General features: G+C 40.9%; 1 protein-coding gene and 1 non-coding gene across 13 annotated transcripts; both read left to right on the forward strand.

Annotated features, from left to right (window-relative positions):
• Positions 1-3: 3 nt before the first annotated feature.
• On the forward strand, positions 4-12,888 carry LOC111341432 (uncharacterized). Of its 12 annotated transcripts, XM_088741193.1 has the most exons (9): positions 4-1,477; positions 1,610-1,682; positions 2,242-2,317; positions 2,733-3,036; positions 3,391-3,530; positions 4,573-4,648; positions 6,155-6,506; positions 6,999-7,193; positions 8,294-12,888. In XM_088741193.1, the coding sequence occupies exons 5-9, from the start codon at positions 3,511-3,513 to the stop codon at positions 12,769-12,771; spliced, it is 5,121 nt and encodes a 1,706-aa protein (XP_088597319.1). In that variant the 5' UTR covers positions 4-1,477; positions 1,610-1,682; positions 2,242-2,317; positions 2,733-3,036; positions 3,391-3,510; the 3' UTR covers positions 12,772-12,888. The 12 variants fall into 12 exon arrangements, with proteins under 12 accessions (XP_088597319.1, XP_088597316.1, XP_088597320.1 ...); XM_088741190.1 differs by having other exon boundaries at positions 4-1,706; XM_088741194.1 differs by having other exon boundaries at positions 4-1,706; positions 2,957-3,036.
• On the forward strand, positions 4,087-4,159 carry Trnat-ggu (transfer RNA threonine (anticodon GGU)). The gene has a single exon. It is a non-coding gene; the product is annotated as a tRNA-Thr (tRNA).
• Positions 12,889-13,256: the final 368 nt, after the last annotated feature.

The following is a 13,256-nucleotide window of genomic DNA, read 5'->3' on the forward strand; positions in this document are numbered from 1 at the left end:
TCATAACTTTAACAGTGAAAGGCATAAATTTTTAGGTCCAAAGAGAAAAAAGTTTATGGAAGAAAGTATACCGGTATATGTTGAAATAAAAAGATGGCCTTGGTAGTTCTCAAAACTTGAATTAATCCCTGTCAATAACTAACCCAAACATATTACCTTGCGCTTTCAGTCAATCATCCAGTGCAGACATCATCAGCCTTACTATTGCAAACCACTGTGTGCCAACATGGAGCCACCATTGTCACAGAAACTATTACCATCAACAAGACCTTCTACATGAACCACATTTACAAAACAGAAGATTGCAGCTGCTGGCCTCTCATCAAACAGAACTTGATAAACCCTGGAGCTGTTTTTTGAATGTCCACTGCTTTTGCTGGCCTCCTTTTTAGATATACAAGCAGTAGTATTCAAAACTAACCCACTGGATTAACCCTAATAGCCCTAAGGCCTTGCTAACCCTAACTAGCCCTAACCCTTGCTAGCCCTTACTAGCCCTAACTAGCCCTAACCCTTGCTAACCCTAATAGCCCTAACTAGCCGTAACCCTAACTAGCCACCACTTAAGCTCTTAGGCGCGCGCTCGTCTTGCCGTGTGTTTTTTTTTTTTTGGTTTGGCACTCGACGAGTCGTGTGTGTTGGTGTGTGTGTGTGGGGGGGGCTCCTTTTGCGGAGCTCGTTTTGGCGTGGCCGTCCTGCTCGAGAGCTGACGCGTTATGAGCCGCTGGACGTGCTGTCTCGCCTTTTTAAAGGCTTTTTTGGTGTTTTTTTTTTTTGGGCTGGAGCCTGTGCACGTCTCTCTGTCGTGGCGCGCTCGTGTGTGTGTGTGAGTGGGGTAGGTCAGCGAACGCGACACACCGCGGTGCCTGCGCCGACCAAAGTGGGGGGGTTCTTGGTGGTTGGCATTTGAGCGCGCGCGCTCTCTCTCGGTCGCCGACCAAAGTGGGGGGTGCTTTTGTGTGTGTGTGTGTGTGTGTGTGTGTGGACAGGTCAGCAGAGCGCGAATGAACCACTGGGGCCCCTAACTCGAACCACAGCCATCTTCTTACTACCCACGCGCTCAAGGGGTGCGCAAAACCCCCCTTTCAGTATGACGCCAGCCCTTAGCAAACACAGATCTCCAATGGAGAAGAGTCTTTTATCTAATGAAACTTAAAAAACCCACAGAAGGAAAGGGTTTTTTGTCATCAATTGTGCGCGAAATCGAGAATTAAAGTGATACACACAACAAAAGGTCGACTCTTGTTGATTATGTTCTTATCCCTCCCTTCCCTGATGAAAAAAGATTTGTTTCCCGCCGTTCCATGTGAGGGAATCACGTGACCCCTTTTTGCCGTTGGCTTTCTGGTTTTCTTTACTTGCAGTGATAATGTTGAAGTGGCTGGAGACTTTTTTCTGTTCGGGATAAACGTCTGTTATGGCGTCACGGGTTTATTTCATGGTGGTTTCAAGAAGCTCGATGGTAGGTTAAAAAAAGGTGAGTTTTTTCGGTTCATCTCGGGTGAACAGGTTTCGTTCGTTTGGTTAGTTGTGTCTGCTTCGTCGAAGCACCATCGTCCGTACTGAAAATTAGTCGCAGGTAGTTATTTGTTGTTGTCTTTTTTTACAGCCGAGAAGAGTTGTAGATGTCGACTGTCTTTTTGAAGGTTGGAGCTGTCTTGTAAAAAGAGGCGACGAATTGGGTGCGTGGTTATTTATTCGCGTAGGTTAGTAGAATGTGCGCCTGCAGGAAAGAAAAATGCATGATCTCGGCGAGATCTCGGCCAAAATTTTACAGGGGTGTCGCCTAGGACATTAGAGGAGATGAATAGCTCCTATATGACCCCTGGGGGGGGGGGGGGAAATGGAGGTGGTGGTGGAGAGTGGGAGTAATGATATTATAGCATTAATTTTTACCCCCTTTGGAGCGTTTGGGATCAGGTGATGTGCTGACGCGAGCTGCACAGACGGTGATATGCTGACGTGAGCTACACAGACGCGGTGGTTTTTTTTTCTTGTGTTCTGATACACGAATTTCGAGTGGGAGCGGTCGAGAGCTTTTTTTTTCCTTTTTGATGGCTTTTGGATGAGTGTGATATAGCCTCAAAGGGAGTCTCGAAGCATCAGCTCAGAGACGTTCGAAGCTCTAGGTGAGTTTTTTTTCCTTGAAGCGGATGAGCAGGTTATGGTTGTGTGTTTTGTGCGTTGACGCGTGCACTCGTGCAGAGAAATCCACCGGTTTCTTTTTCATCTATTTACTAGCAGTTGGAGATGAGTGGACGCTCATTCGCCTTCCAAGAGACATGGGGGGTTTTTGGAGTTAGAAAAGAGAGGTCAGGTGAGTTGGGTTTTTTTTTGTTTGTTTTTTTGGTATTTTTGTCAATGGAATGAGCGAGCGCGCGCATTAGAAGGAAGCTACTACTAAGTTGGGCCTTTTTTTCCCCTGAATTTTTTTATTCAAACGGTTCTGTCTAGTCGCTTTTGACATTTAGTGACTATTAGAAATCAAAGACCAACGTTACTCGATCGCCTTCTATGGTTAAATAGGGTAGATATTCCACGAAATGTATTCCCAGCCAAAGCGTTCCAAGTTGTAGATTTTCTTGGAAATCGCGGTTCGCTCTGACGATGGCCGCACGATTTCCACTTTCCCAAGCGGCTAGTCGTTGTTGTCTGCTTTCTTTTAAACCCTGTAGGGAGGGTAAAAAAAAGCACTAGTTTTGAGTGACTGTAGGTTTTTTTGTTTGTGGTAGGGAGGTGAAAGCACCAGCTTAGAAAGACTTACTTCGATGAAGTTGGCCTTCATTTCGGGAAGGCGTTGGAATCGTTCGACTAGTGGACGTTGGACGAGACCTTGTGGCAGTGTTTGTTTGCAGCAGGGACACTCAATTGAGCAGCCTTGCCAGATCCAATCTTGTAGGCAATGGCTATGCATTTTAGCCCGACAACAGGGTAATGATTCGCCTCCGTTTTCTAGGCAGATCGGACAAGCGCCTGACTGGAAAAGAAAAGAATCGACCGTGAGTGACTAGCAAGGCTTGGAAAACGTCAAACTCGGTAAGGAGTAAATTTCTTTTTTCGTTTACTATCTAATTAAAGGGGATTAGAGGTTTTTTTCTGCCAGCTCTATAAAAAATAAGTTATTAGATCAAGCAATTTTGGGTTTGATTTTGTTTTTGGCTAGACATAACGTCTCTCGCTTGAGCGGATTTTTTTGATGGGGCGGGATTGTTGGCGTGTACGCGTCAGCAGTAGCGATTGAGCGGCGAATTCTCTTTACACCTTGTTTTAATAAGAAAGGTTTTATTGATATTGTTATCTATCGGAAAAAAAGACAATGGACTGCTAATCGTTGACCACTCGAAATTCGTGTAGAGGAAAAAAACAACAAGTATAATTTTTTTTTTGTAGTTGACTCAAAGCAAAAGAAATGTGGTGGCGTCAGTTGACTTTGTGGCGCCCAATTTGACGGGCTTGTTTAAAAGAAAACCCATTGAAAGCAAAATCTTTGTCGAGTTTTGAGAGGCGACGATGAATAAAGAAAAAAACAAGTAAGACTTATTTGCTCTTCTTCAGGTTTGAGTCCTTGATCCTATTGACGCAATCAAAGAGAGGAAAAAATGTTAAACCTATGGCGTTATTAAAGTTTTGAACTGTTGACGCAAATCGTGTGACTGTGCTTGAGATGGTTGGTTTTTTCCCTACCCATGAGTAAACAGAGAAAAAAAACAGATGGGGACGTGATCGGTTCGGATTGTTTGTTCTCCACCGGCTCAACGGTATGCTTTGCTAGGACAGGACAGTTTTGCAGGTGTTTTCGTAGGTGGTCTTTGCGCTTGAAGATCTTGGTTGGCCAAACGTAGGCACGGATAGGTCGGCCGCGCGAAGGCTTCGTTGTGTTGAGTCTGGAGGTGGCGGCGATAGTGTTCTGGTCGGGAAAGGTCTTTGTGCAAAATGCACACTCTGTTCTGATGTGATTTTGGCCGTGTTTTTCTCGCATGTATCTACAACTGCAGTACAAATATGAATTATTTCATATATTCTTCACATCACTTCACTGCACGGGAAAAATATGAACTCGATAAATTGACCTCACTCCCATCGTGTGGCTTCATAGCTCAGTTGGTAGAGCATCGCACCGGTATCGCGGAGGTCACGGGTTCGAATCCCGATGAAGCCCTGATTTTTTTCAGGCTTCTTCTTTCCAATTGTTTAAATTGGAAAAGTTACTGCGATGATCACTCTTCACATGCCTATACTTTATTGCTAAATTTGTTATTTAACTGCAAAGCAAATTTATCATTTATGAGTTCCCTATTGTTTTGGCCTCGAAGTAAGTAAGTAACAATTTGAGATGATTTATAATTCATCGGCTTTACAAGTAAAATATAGTGAACACAACTTATCCCTGGAAAGAAAACATTGACGCAAGACCGTTACCATACAAAAGTTAAACAAAAATCTGTCAAGACCTAATAAACACCGGTTAACGTGATTCATTTTGGTGTGATCAACCGTAGCAACGCTGTTCTCTTATCTCAATGTAACTGAGTAATTCATACGTTTTTTTTTTCATTCCTTCTGAGGGAGCAGAGACGACAAGATGTCGCACCAAGCGACTCTTTGGAGGGCAACGTGGTTGCTTTTTACAATGTTTGCTGTGTTTTCTGTAAGTTTGGTTTTGTGCAATATACATTTTCTAGCGCTGGAAATTTTATTCCAATTGTTTTCAGGCTCAGAAACAAAGGCACAATTCACACTAGTTAATGTGTTATGTGTTCCTCATTTTTCACCCTTTCTGTTTCTTAGGAACACTTCTAAATTTCTTTTTCTTAGGAACACTCCTAAATTCCAATTTGATCCGGAATTCGAGGGCCACAAGTTTGTTAGTCATTGACTATTAAGTGCTACCCTCGTTAAACAAAGTCAATTTATTTATTTTATTTATTTTTACTGATGCAGTCCTCAATATGTTCACCCACTCTTTTTCGTACCTTTTAGCACGGACGGACTTTTAACTTGTGTGCTATGGTACATTTTGATAAACACATTTCGCTACCACTGTTGTATTTTGTATGTATGTTGTTTTGCCATGTTTTTGTTTTCGTTCTTTTTACAAGCATCATCGTAGTTCACACTATTAATCAGTGAGCGTTCGCTAACTAGAGAGACTAATTGCTTTGTTGTTTTTAGTTGCTATTCATAATCTCAGTAACAATTGTTTGAGTGTATACATTATTAATTTGGTTTCAATTCCTTTGTGTTTCTAAAACAAAAGAACGAATTTCCCTTTGTAATTTATGCTCCAAATCTTACAGTTGCGATGATCGTAGACAACACAGCACTGCGAGACGAATGACAATATTTTATCGCTTAAATTTTGTTTAAAAAAATTTCAGTAAAGCATACTTTTTTCCATCCATTTTGGCTTTGTTGCATCCCGATTTGTAGCAATTTTAGAAACATGAAATTCGATATTAATTAACGTTTTGAAACTTTACGGTTGCCAGGCTTACTTGATACTCCCCACGAATTGAATATCATAAGGCCTTTTAAAGCTGGTTTTCACTAGGAACATAAGCATAAGCATAAGCAACATACGCAAACGTACCCTTTGTTAGGACAAAAGGCACTGATTAACAACAAGTTACTGCGTCTGCGTATGTTGCTTATGCTTATGCTAATGTCCTAGTGAGAACCAGCCGTTACAGTGGGAAGTGTTTAAGAATGTTACTACTTAGACCAAAAATGTGATTTTCAATGTTCATAAAAATCAAGATATGACGATCGAAAGACTTCCAATTCCTCAAGACTCTAGTTGAGGACTTATGAAAGAAATTGAAGGTCAATTTTTCAACTGCTAATCGTTCCGCTTTTTAAGACCCTACTCATTATCAAATTTCTAGCTGATCCAGGCTAACAGATGTAATGATATGACACTGACCTAAATTTAAACTTTTGTGAACTATGCAAGTTTAACGTATTAATTTTAACGCGAACTTGTATTTTTTTCTTAAGCGAGTACCACCAATCGTAATTTTACTAAATATTATCCCATAGAGAAACGGTGACGAGAATTTGAGAATCAACCCACCCTAATCAGTAGATCCAACTTCATTTACACTGACAATTTTGCACGCTTTTGTGTCTCTGTGTAATTTTTAACACTTTTCAGAGAGCTGTGGCGTTCAAAAACATCTCAGTGCATCACGACGAAACCGATGAAAGCGATAAAATAGGAGAATTATTGGGGACATCGTTCCAGGCCAAATGGTTCACTGGCTTATCTAACAATATGTTAAGTGACATCTCATTTGCGTGGAGGAAACAAGGCATACGCTTTGATCCAATCGCCATTATTCAAAGTATTTCTGACCTACTGAAGAAGGAAAGCGAGGCACAAGGAAAGCCGTTGAACGACTGTTTCTATGAAAGCTTGACCGATTTGGAACGAGATCCTGACTTCATCCAACTGCTCAATGAGTTTAATGAAGGAATAAATAATGAAAGAAACATCATGACAATAGGTATGTTTCAGATATTGTTATTAATGGCATTATAAATTGGAAAAACATTTACTATACCATATGTAATATGACCATTTCAAATAAAGTAGATACTGCATCATACCACACAATGCTATACCATACTGTACTGTATGGTAACATACCATATCACACTCGGCACACCATACCATACCATACCATACCATACCATATCATACCAAACCACACCAAAACACCACACAACACGACATGTCTGACACCACACGCCATGCCCGACTACATTACATGCCATGCCACGACACGCAACGCCACGCCACGCCACGCCACGCCACGCCAAGCCACCGGCGACACGACACGACACACAACATTTTTCTGAATCACGAAAGACTGAATTTGTCACTAGCAAAAGAAAATAAAACCAAAAATGTTGTTTAGGCTTTTTTTCCTTTTCGACAAAGACAAATATACATTGCCCTGCGCACCCGAACTATCACTTTCTTTCTTTGTATGTAGGATCCAATTTGCCAGAACTTCAAAAAGATGATAATCCCATCAAAGATGTCGGTCTTAGGGGCGAAGTAATTACTGGCGAAAGTTCCGATGCAGAAAACGATTTGATAAGATACAGTAACTACATCTCAGGAGCTGGATCTACATTTGGTGGTTTTATGTCTGGCTTTCCAGGAGATGCCCAAAGTTTGGTCACAGGTAACTTTTGCAATAACATGGGCCTCTGTAAAAGAAAAGACCTTATATTCATATGGTCGTTAATCAACTAGATATTAACTGGTTTTCTATAGAGTCGTTTTCTACGTTTATCACGTTTGCAAACTGACGTATACACGTTTGCGAGCTGTCCGCTAGACGTTTGCGAACTGACCGCAGACATCTTAACAAATATAGATTCCTTTCGAAAGTAACTGCTTTCAGTCCAAAGTCGTTTGATCGAAGTTGATCGTCTATAATGCTTAGAAGAGGAACGATGACAATGATTGCAGAAAGATCTGTCGCGAGCACGAAGCTTTGGTAAATAACAGATTTTCCTAAACCGTCGGTAAAATGGATAAGACGTCTCTTCCAGAAAGCAAAGGCGCAACCTTAATCTGTTCGTTCTTCAAGTAAGCCTTCCGTAGCGTTCTGCTAAACGCACTTCAACTGCTTACTGCTTCTTCTAAACCTGAGACGAAATTTTGTGTATCCGTCGATAGCAGTGACAACTGATGTGTCAGCATGTTAAAATTCGTCAAATTTAGATGACAACGTGTTCACAAGTTTTTAAGGTTTCTTAGCCAATCCAGTTGTCCGATGCTGGGTCTGCGGGGAAATTTAAGCACGTCGGACAGTGCAGTCACAGTTCCCGCCTCGGCCCGTTCACTCTCACCAGTCCCGCTGAGCCTAGACTCGCCCAAAAAAGGACTGCTCGCAGTCTAGAATCTCTAAAAATAGGCCGTTAGGTCATCGTCAAATTCGCTTCCAATTTCCCAAATTTTAGGGCGCGTCCAATGTGGCGGACGGCACGATCAAGGTAAGCCATTTTAGAGGCGCGCGTGCCTTCCGTGATTGGACTGTCTGTATGATTTTTTAAACCATTTCCATTAATATTTTTATCAAGGTAATTATGGGACAATTCCTTGTTTATACGCAAGAATCTATTTTCCCTGCAAATGCCAGAAATTTCACCACTAATTTCTGTGTCCATTAATCACGTTAATAAAACTATTTGCACCCGGCTATAGACAAGAAGTGAGCCTCTACCCAGCTCTCTAATTAATTGAAATATCTGATGAGGCGTTTTGTTATTTTTGTAGATATGATGGACAGCATGAATTATAAGGTCAATGCTCTGGAATTTAGACTGAAGCGGGACGCGAAGCTTGAGGCACTTAGAAAGCTGGATATGGAGATAGTAGTTGAAAATACCATTGAAACTGACTCAGATCTTCGAGCAAAGAGAGTAGGAATGAAAGACGTCCAAGACATAGTTGTGGACGAATCATTTGACAACATCAAGAAAGTCAGCGGTGCCAGTAATCAGCAGAAGTTGACCCAGCAGAACTTTAATACTCAGAAGAAAATATCACAGATGAAAGTAAGAGAATCAGCGAAGAAATATGCAAGAAAATTTATGAAAAAAGTCGGCAGTGGCATTGAGACATCTACTACAGCATTCACTTTTGCACAAGGAGGGGTTGATGTAGCAGGTGGAAGTGACATGATCGACAAAGCTGAAGAACTAAGAAATTCGGGAGCCATTTCAGAGGATGAATATGATACGATGATGAGAAATGGTCAGCTTCGAGTAGCTCAAGGAAGCTTTGGTCTCGCAAACGGTGTTAAGAACGTTGGTGAATTTGTCGGTAAAAGACTCCAAAAAACTATCGTAGATAAAGGTTCTAAAGCTGGATTAAAGCTCCTGAAACAAGCACAACGGTTCGCACCAGTAATTGGTGGTATGATATCCATGGGAACAACTGCAACATCAATTGCCAAGAATGCAATCGCCGCGAATGATGCTATGATGCAAGGAAATGCCGGCAAGGCCGCCATGTATGGAGTAATGGCAGCTATTGATGTAATAACTTTGATTCTGGACGGAGCAAGCTTAGTCACAGACTTTGTATTTCCACCGCTATCACCAATCATTGACCTTGTCAGTACAGTCTTGCAAGTTGTCAACACAGTGCTTGGGTTCTTTGCTGACTTGATAGACTTCCGATCCACTAAACAAAGAGTGACCGACGAATTCAATGCTTACATCAATTCTGATGCGTTTAAAAATTACGTAGATGACATGGCACAGACATACAAGAAACGAGGCTTTGATGTATTTACTTACATTGTAGATGCAGAAGTGGCAGGTATCGAAGCTGACACCAAAACCCTGCGAGAAGTCTCCAAGAATATCAACAAGTGCCTCACTGATAAAGCCAAAGAGGATTTCAATAATCCACAACATCGCATAGCATTGCTAGATGCAACGTCTTTCGGCAAAACTTTAAAAGGAAGACTTAATAATGATGAAATTATAGCCGGTTTTGGTCCAGATGAAATCTTTGGCGACGAAGGCGATGACATGCTGTTTGGACGAGGAGGAGATGATACCATTTATGGTGGTCCAGGAAATGATTACCTCAACGGTGGAACAGGACGAGATGTTCTTCTAGGTGGAACAGGTGATGACATGATTAACTGTGAGCCTGCTGTTGATTTGAAATGTGAAGGAGGTGAGGGGGACGATACCTTAGAGTTATCTGGCGAATCTTTGATCTACGACGACAAATACTGGAAAGCCCCGTATATAACAATGGGCAAGCAATGGGAAATGAATCCTTCAAAAGTCTCAGCAGTTAAGGGGATTTATCTTGATATGAGACATGCAAAAGGAGACACAAAGCAGGGATTATCGGGGATCAGTTTGGGATCCCTCTTTCAAGGTTGGCCTGATGGATTTGATGAGTCCATTCATAAAGCAGCAATACCGCAAAATTCAGAGCTCCACTCTCTGTTTAGTCAATTTTACGTCTTTTTGCCGTTTGTACCTCTTGACAACTGGAGGGAGAAACTAAGAAATAAACAGATGTGGTTCTTAGCTGATAGTGATATGGCAAAGATTTTCTTTGATGGAAGTTCCATGTATGTAGCTTATGGCAGTGGCAAAGACACCATGTTGGTGAGTGATTACCAAAATGTACTCCAAAATCTGGACACATCATTTGCTGTTTATAAGAAGGATCGTCTACAGTACACAGACGGTGAAAAGATTAAGGCTCTTTTGACATTTGCTTTTAAAAGAAGCTTTTTATCTGACAAGTTTGAAAAAGTAGCTGGCTCACCACCTGCTGATCTCCTAAGCCCATCAAATTACATCCCTACAACTATCATCGGTGATAACGAACATAACGTAATTGACTTGTCTTATGGTCTTGGTGACGTAGTTTACACTAATAAAGGAGACAACGTTGTTTCTGTTGGAACGACTATGCCAGAACATCAAGTGAAGGTTGACGGATTTCCTGACGGGGGATTTAAATGGGCTAAATACATCGTAGGAGGTAGTGGAGAGAATACACTGATAGTACAGTTCATGAAAACTCCAGAGTCGTGTCCGGGGGGACTACAACAGTTTTATCAGAACTGGGCTCTTCTAGACTTAGATGTGAAATTGAACAGTGAAAAAAATGTCGGCATTATGGAACCACATCTCATTTACGCAAAGAACATAAAAACAGTGGAAGTTCATCGTCCACCCAGTGGCTGTCATAGTTTAGTGTCTTTTAGTGCTAAATATTATAGTGGGGCGAGTCGTTTTATACTTGACGAGACGAGCCTTTTCGAAGGTCCTGACGAAAGTGAAAGGGACGTAATAGTCTTGTTGAGAAGTCTGAAGAAAACCTACAAAATAACTTTTGGTGTTGACGTAATGAACACTATTTCGTTTAAATATTACAGCGATTCAGAATACAAAGTTACCAAAATAGAAATTGGCACCGGTTCTGGTTCAGATTTCGGTGGAATATACACGTCGGAAGGACCTGGTATAATAATGGAAAACGCTAGAAATGTTATCGGTACGCCATCGTGCAAGGAAATCATTGGCAATGACAAGGCAAACCTTCTGATGGCTGTTGGAGGAGAAACTACCATTGATGCCAAAGATGGAGATGATACTTTGGTGAGTGGACGTGGTAGACACATCTTGAACGGTGGAAAAGGTGCAGACACGTACGTTATTCATGGCCCTCAGGTGAAGGACGTTTTAACGATTTCTGTTATAATGGGAGATGACGGTGAGACCATCAGATGTAGAACAACCATATTTGGCGAATGGAAACCATCAGAGAAACGACTTGAGATCGACCTCTTACAAGATGACCATGGCGACATTGTCTTGGCTTCTGTTGAAGTCATCACAGCCGAAGGTGACGAAAACAAAAACTTAGGCTCTTTAAAAATTGATAACACCAAAAGAAAACTTATCTTTGAGCCCGGTAATAACTTTAATGACTTGGAGAGAAACAGGGCTAAAGTTATTCGAGTATCTTTCACAACAAAAGGAAGCACTGCCACAATAAAGGAAGATGATTATGGAAATGTCTTAAGATTTGAGACCATAGAAAGCTTCGACGAGTTGAAGGTCACTATTAAAAATGATGAACTGGTCTTCAAGGATAGCTCCGATAACATTGTCTTTATTGATCAAAACTGGAAAAGGCTTGAACACAAAACCAATTTACTCGACCATATACTAGATTTTGGCCAGCGTTTTCCAGCGATTCTCTTTAGAAAAAGTGATGGTGAATTCGAGCGGAAGTCGACGAAGGAAACAGTGCAATTCATTTATGAGCAACTCAGACACATTGAAAGTGAGCTTGGACAAGATTACGACTCGTACATTGATTCAACTGAACTCTCGTCTGATATCGGCAATGAAATTTATGTTGGAAATGGTGAAAATATTGTCTTGGCCAAAACAAAAGGCAAAACCTACAGACTTGGGGAAATGTCCTCAAAAAGTATCATCTTTGCTAACAATTTTGTTGAAGGATCAGGAAAAGTGATCGTTAAAGTTGCTGACAGGTTCTCTTTAGTACGAATCAACACAGTAGTTGTTGGAGTTGGATCTGGAGAAGTAGTTGAACTTCAAAGGATGCATCACAACATCATCATTACTGGTGTTAATCCAGACGAAGTACACTTCTACAAATGTGGTAGTGCCAACATGAATAGACGTATTTGTGCCAAAGATTCAAAACAGCAAGAGTTCCTAATATTAAATGGAGGATACTGTCAAAAGCTGATCTTTAAGAAAGCCGAGAAAGTAACGATTATCATGAACTGTGACATCTACTTGGACACCAAAACCGACAAAGATGGTCGCCTACCATCCTGGCCCATTATTGTCTCATATGGAGCGAAGAAGGAATACAAACTGACCTTGCCAATCAAAAGAGATGAATCACGTGTCGATATATGGCCTCATCCTGACGGGAACGTCATAAGAGTCTATTTCAAGAATAAAAGACCTTGGCCAGATGCATACTGGAGTCTTTCATATTTGGCAATCCCAACAGAAACTCCAATGCCAAAGGAAATCGATACAAGAATGCTGGTCAACGCAATGAAAAGCAGGTTCAAGGGAGGCATCGAATTTTCTGATAAAGAGCACATTAACAAAGATGGGATCTGCCAGTTAATTGTTGATCTCCTGAAAAAACATCCACCGTCAAAATTCACCCTGACCAATCAGAACCTAGAGTGTCAAAAAAGCGAGAACGAAAACGAGTGAAAATAAAGCAAAGTCAGTTAAAAGTGCACGCAAATACAGTGCATTTTCAACCTTGTCATATAGAGTAGAAATATATATAAACCCGAGCAAATCCAAATAAAATTTCAGTTTTATTAATTGAACTGATCTTGTTTTTGTGGTATTACAGTATTGAAAACTAAAATCTCCAGTCCAATGAAATCAAATTAATACACGATTTTTATTTTACAAATTACATTTGTAATTGTCTCGATTACTTGTTTTGATGCAGAAAACCGTAATAAATCGTGATTAATTTAGTTAAAAAGGCCTCAGCCAAATTCAGAACTGTGCCTTGTTTTCCCCACTTTTAAACCTCTAATCGAAACGAATTTTGGCCATAATATAGCTAGAACAACGCTACGACTTAAGCATAAATGGATTTTCAAAACCTATTTTAAAATTATTTCTTATGGTCTTTGACGTTTTATCAGTTTTTATCACACCTACCAGGCTTTCCTGGTCCA

This window comes from Stylophora pistillata, chromosome 12, assembly GCF_964205215.1.
Source record: "Stylophora pistillata chromosome 12, jaStyPist1.2, whole genome shotgun sequence".
Classification (NCBI taxonomy): domain Eukaryota; kingdom Metazoa; phylum Cnidaria; class Anthozoa; order Scleractinia; family Pocilloporidae; genus Stylophora; species Stylophora pistillata.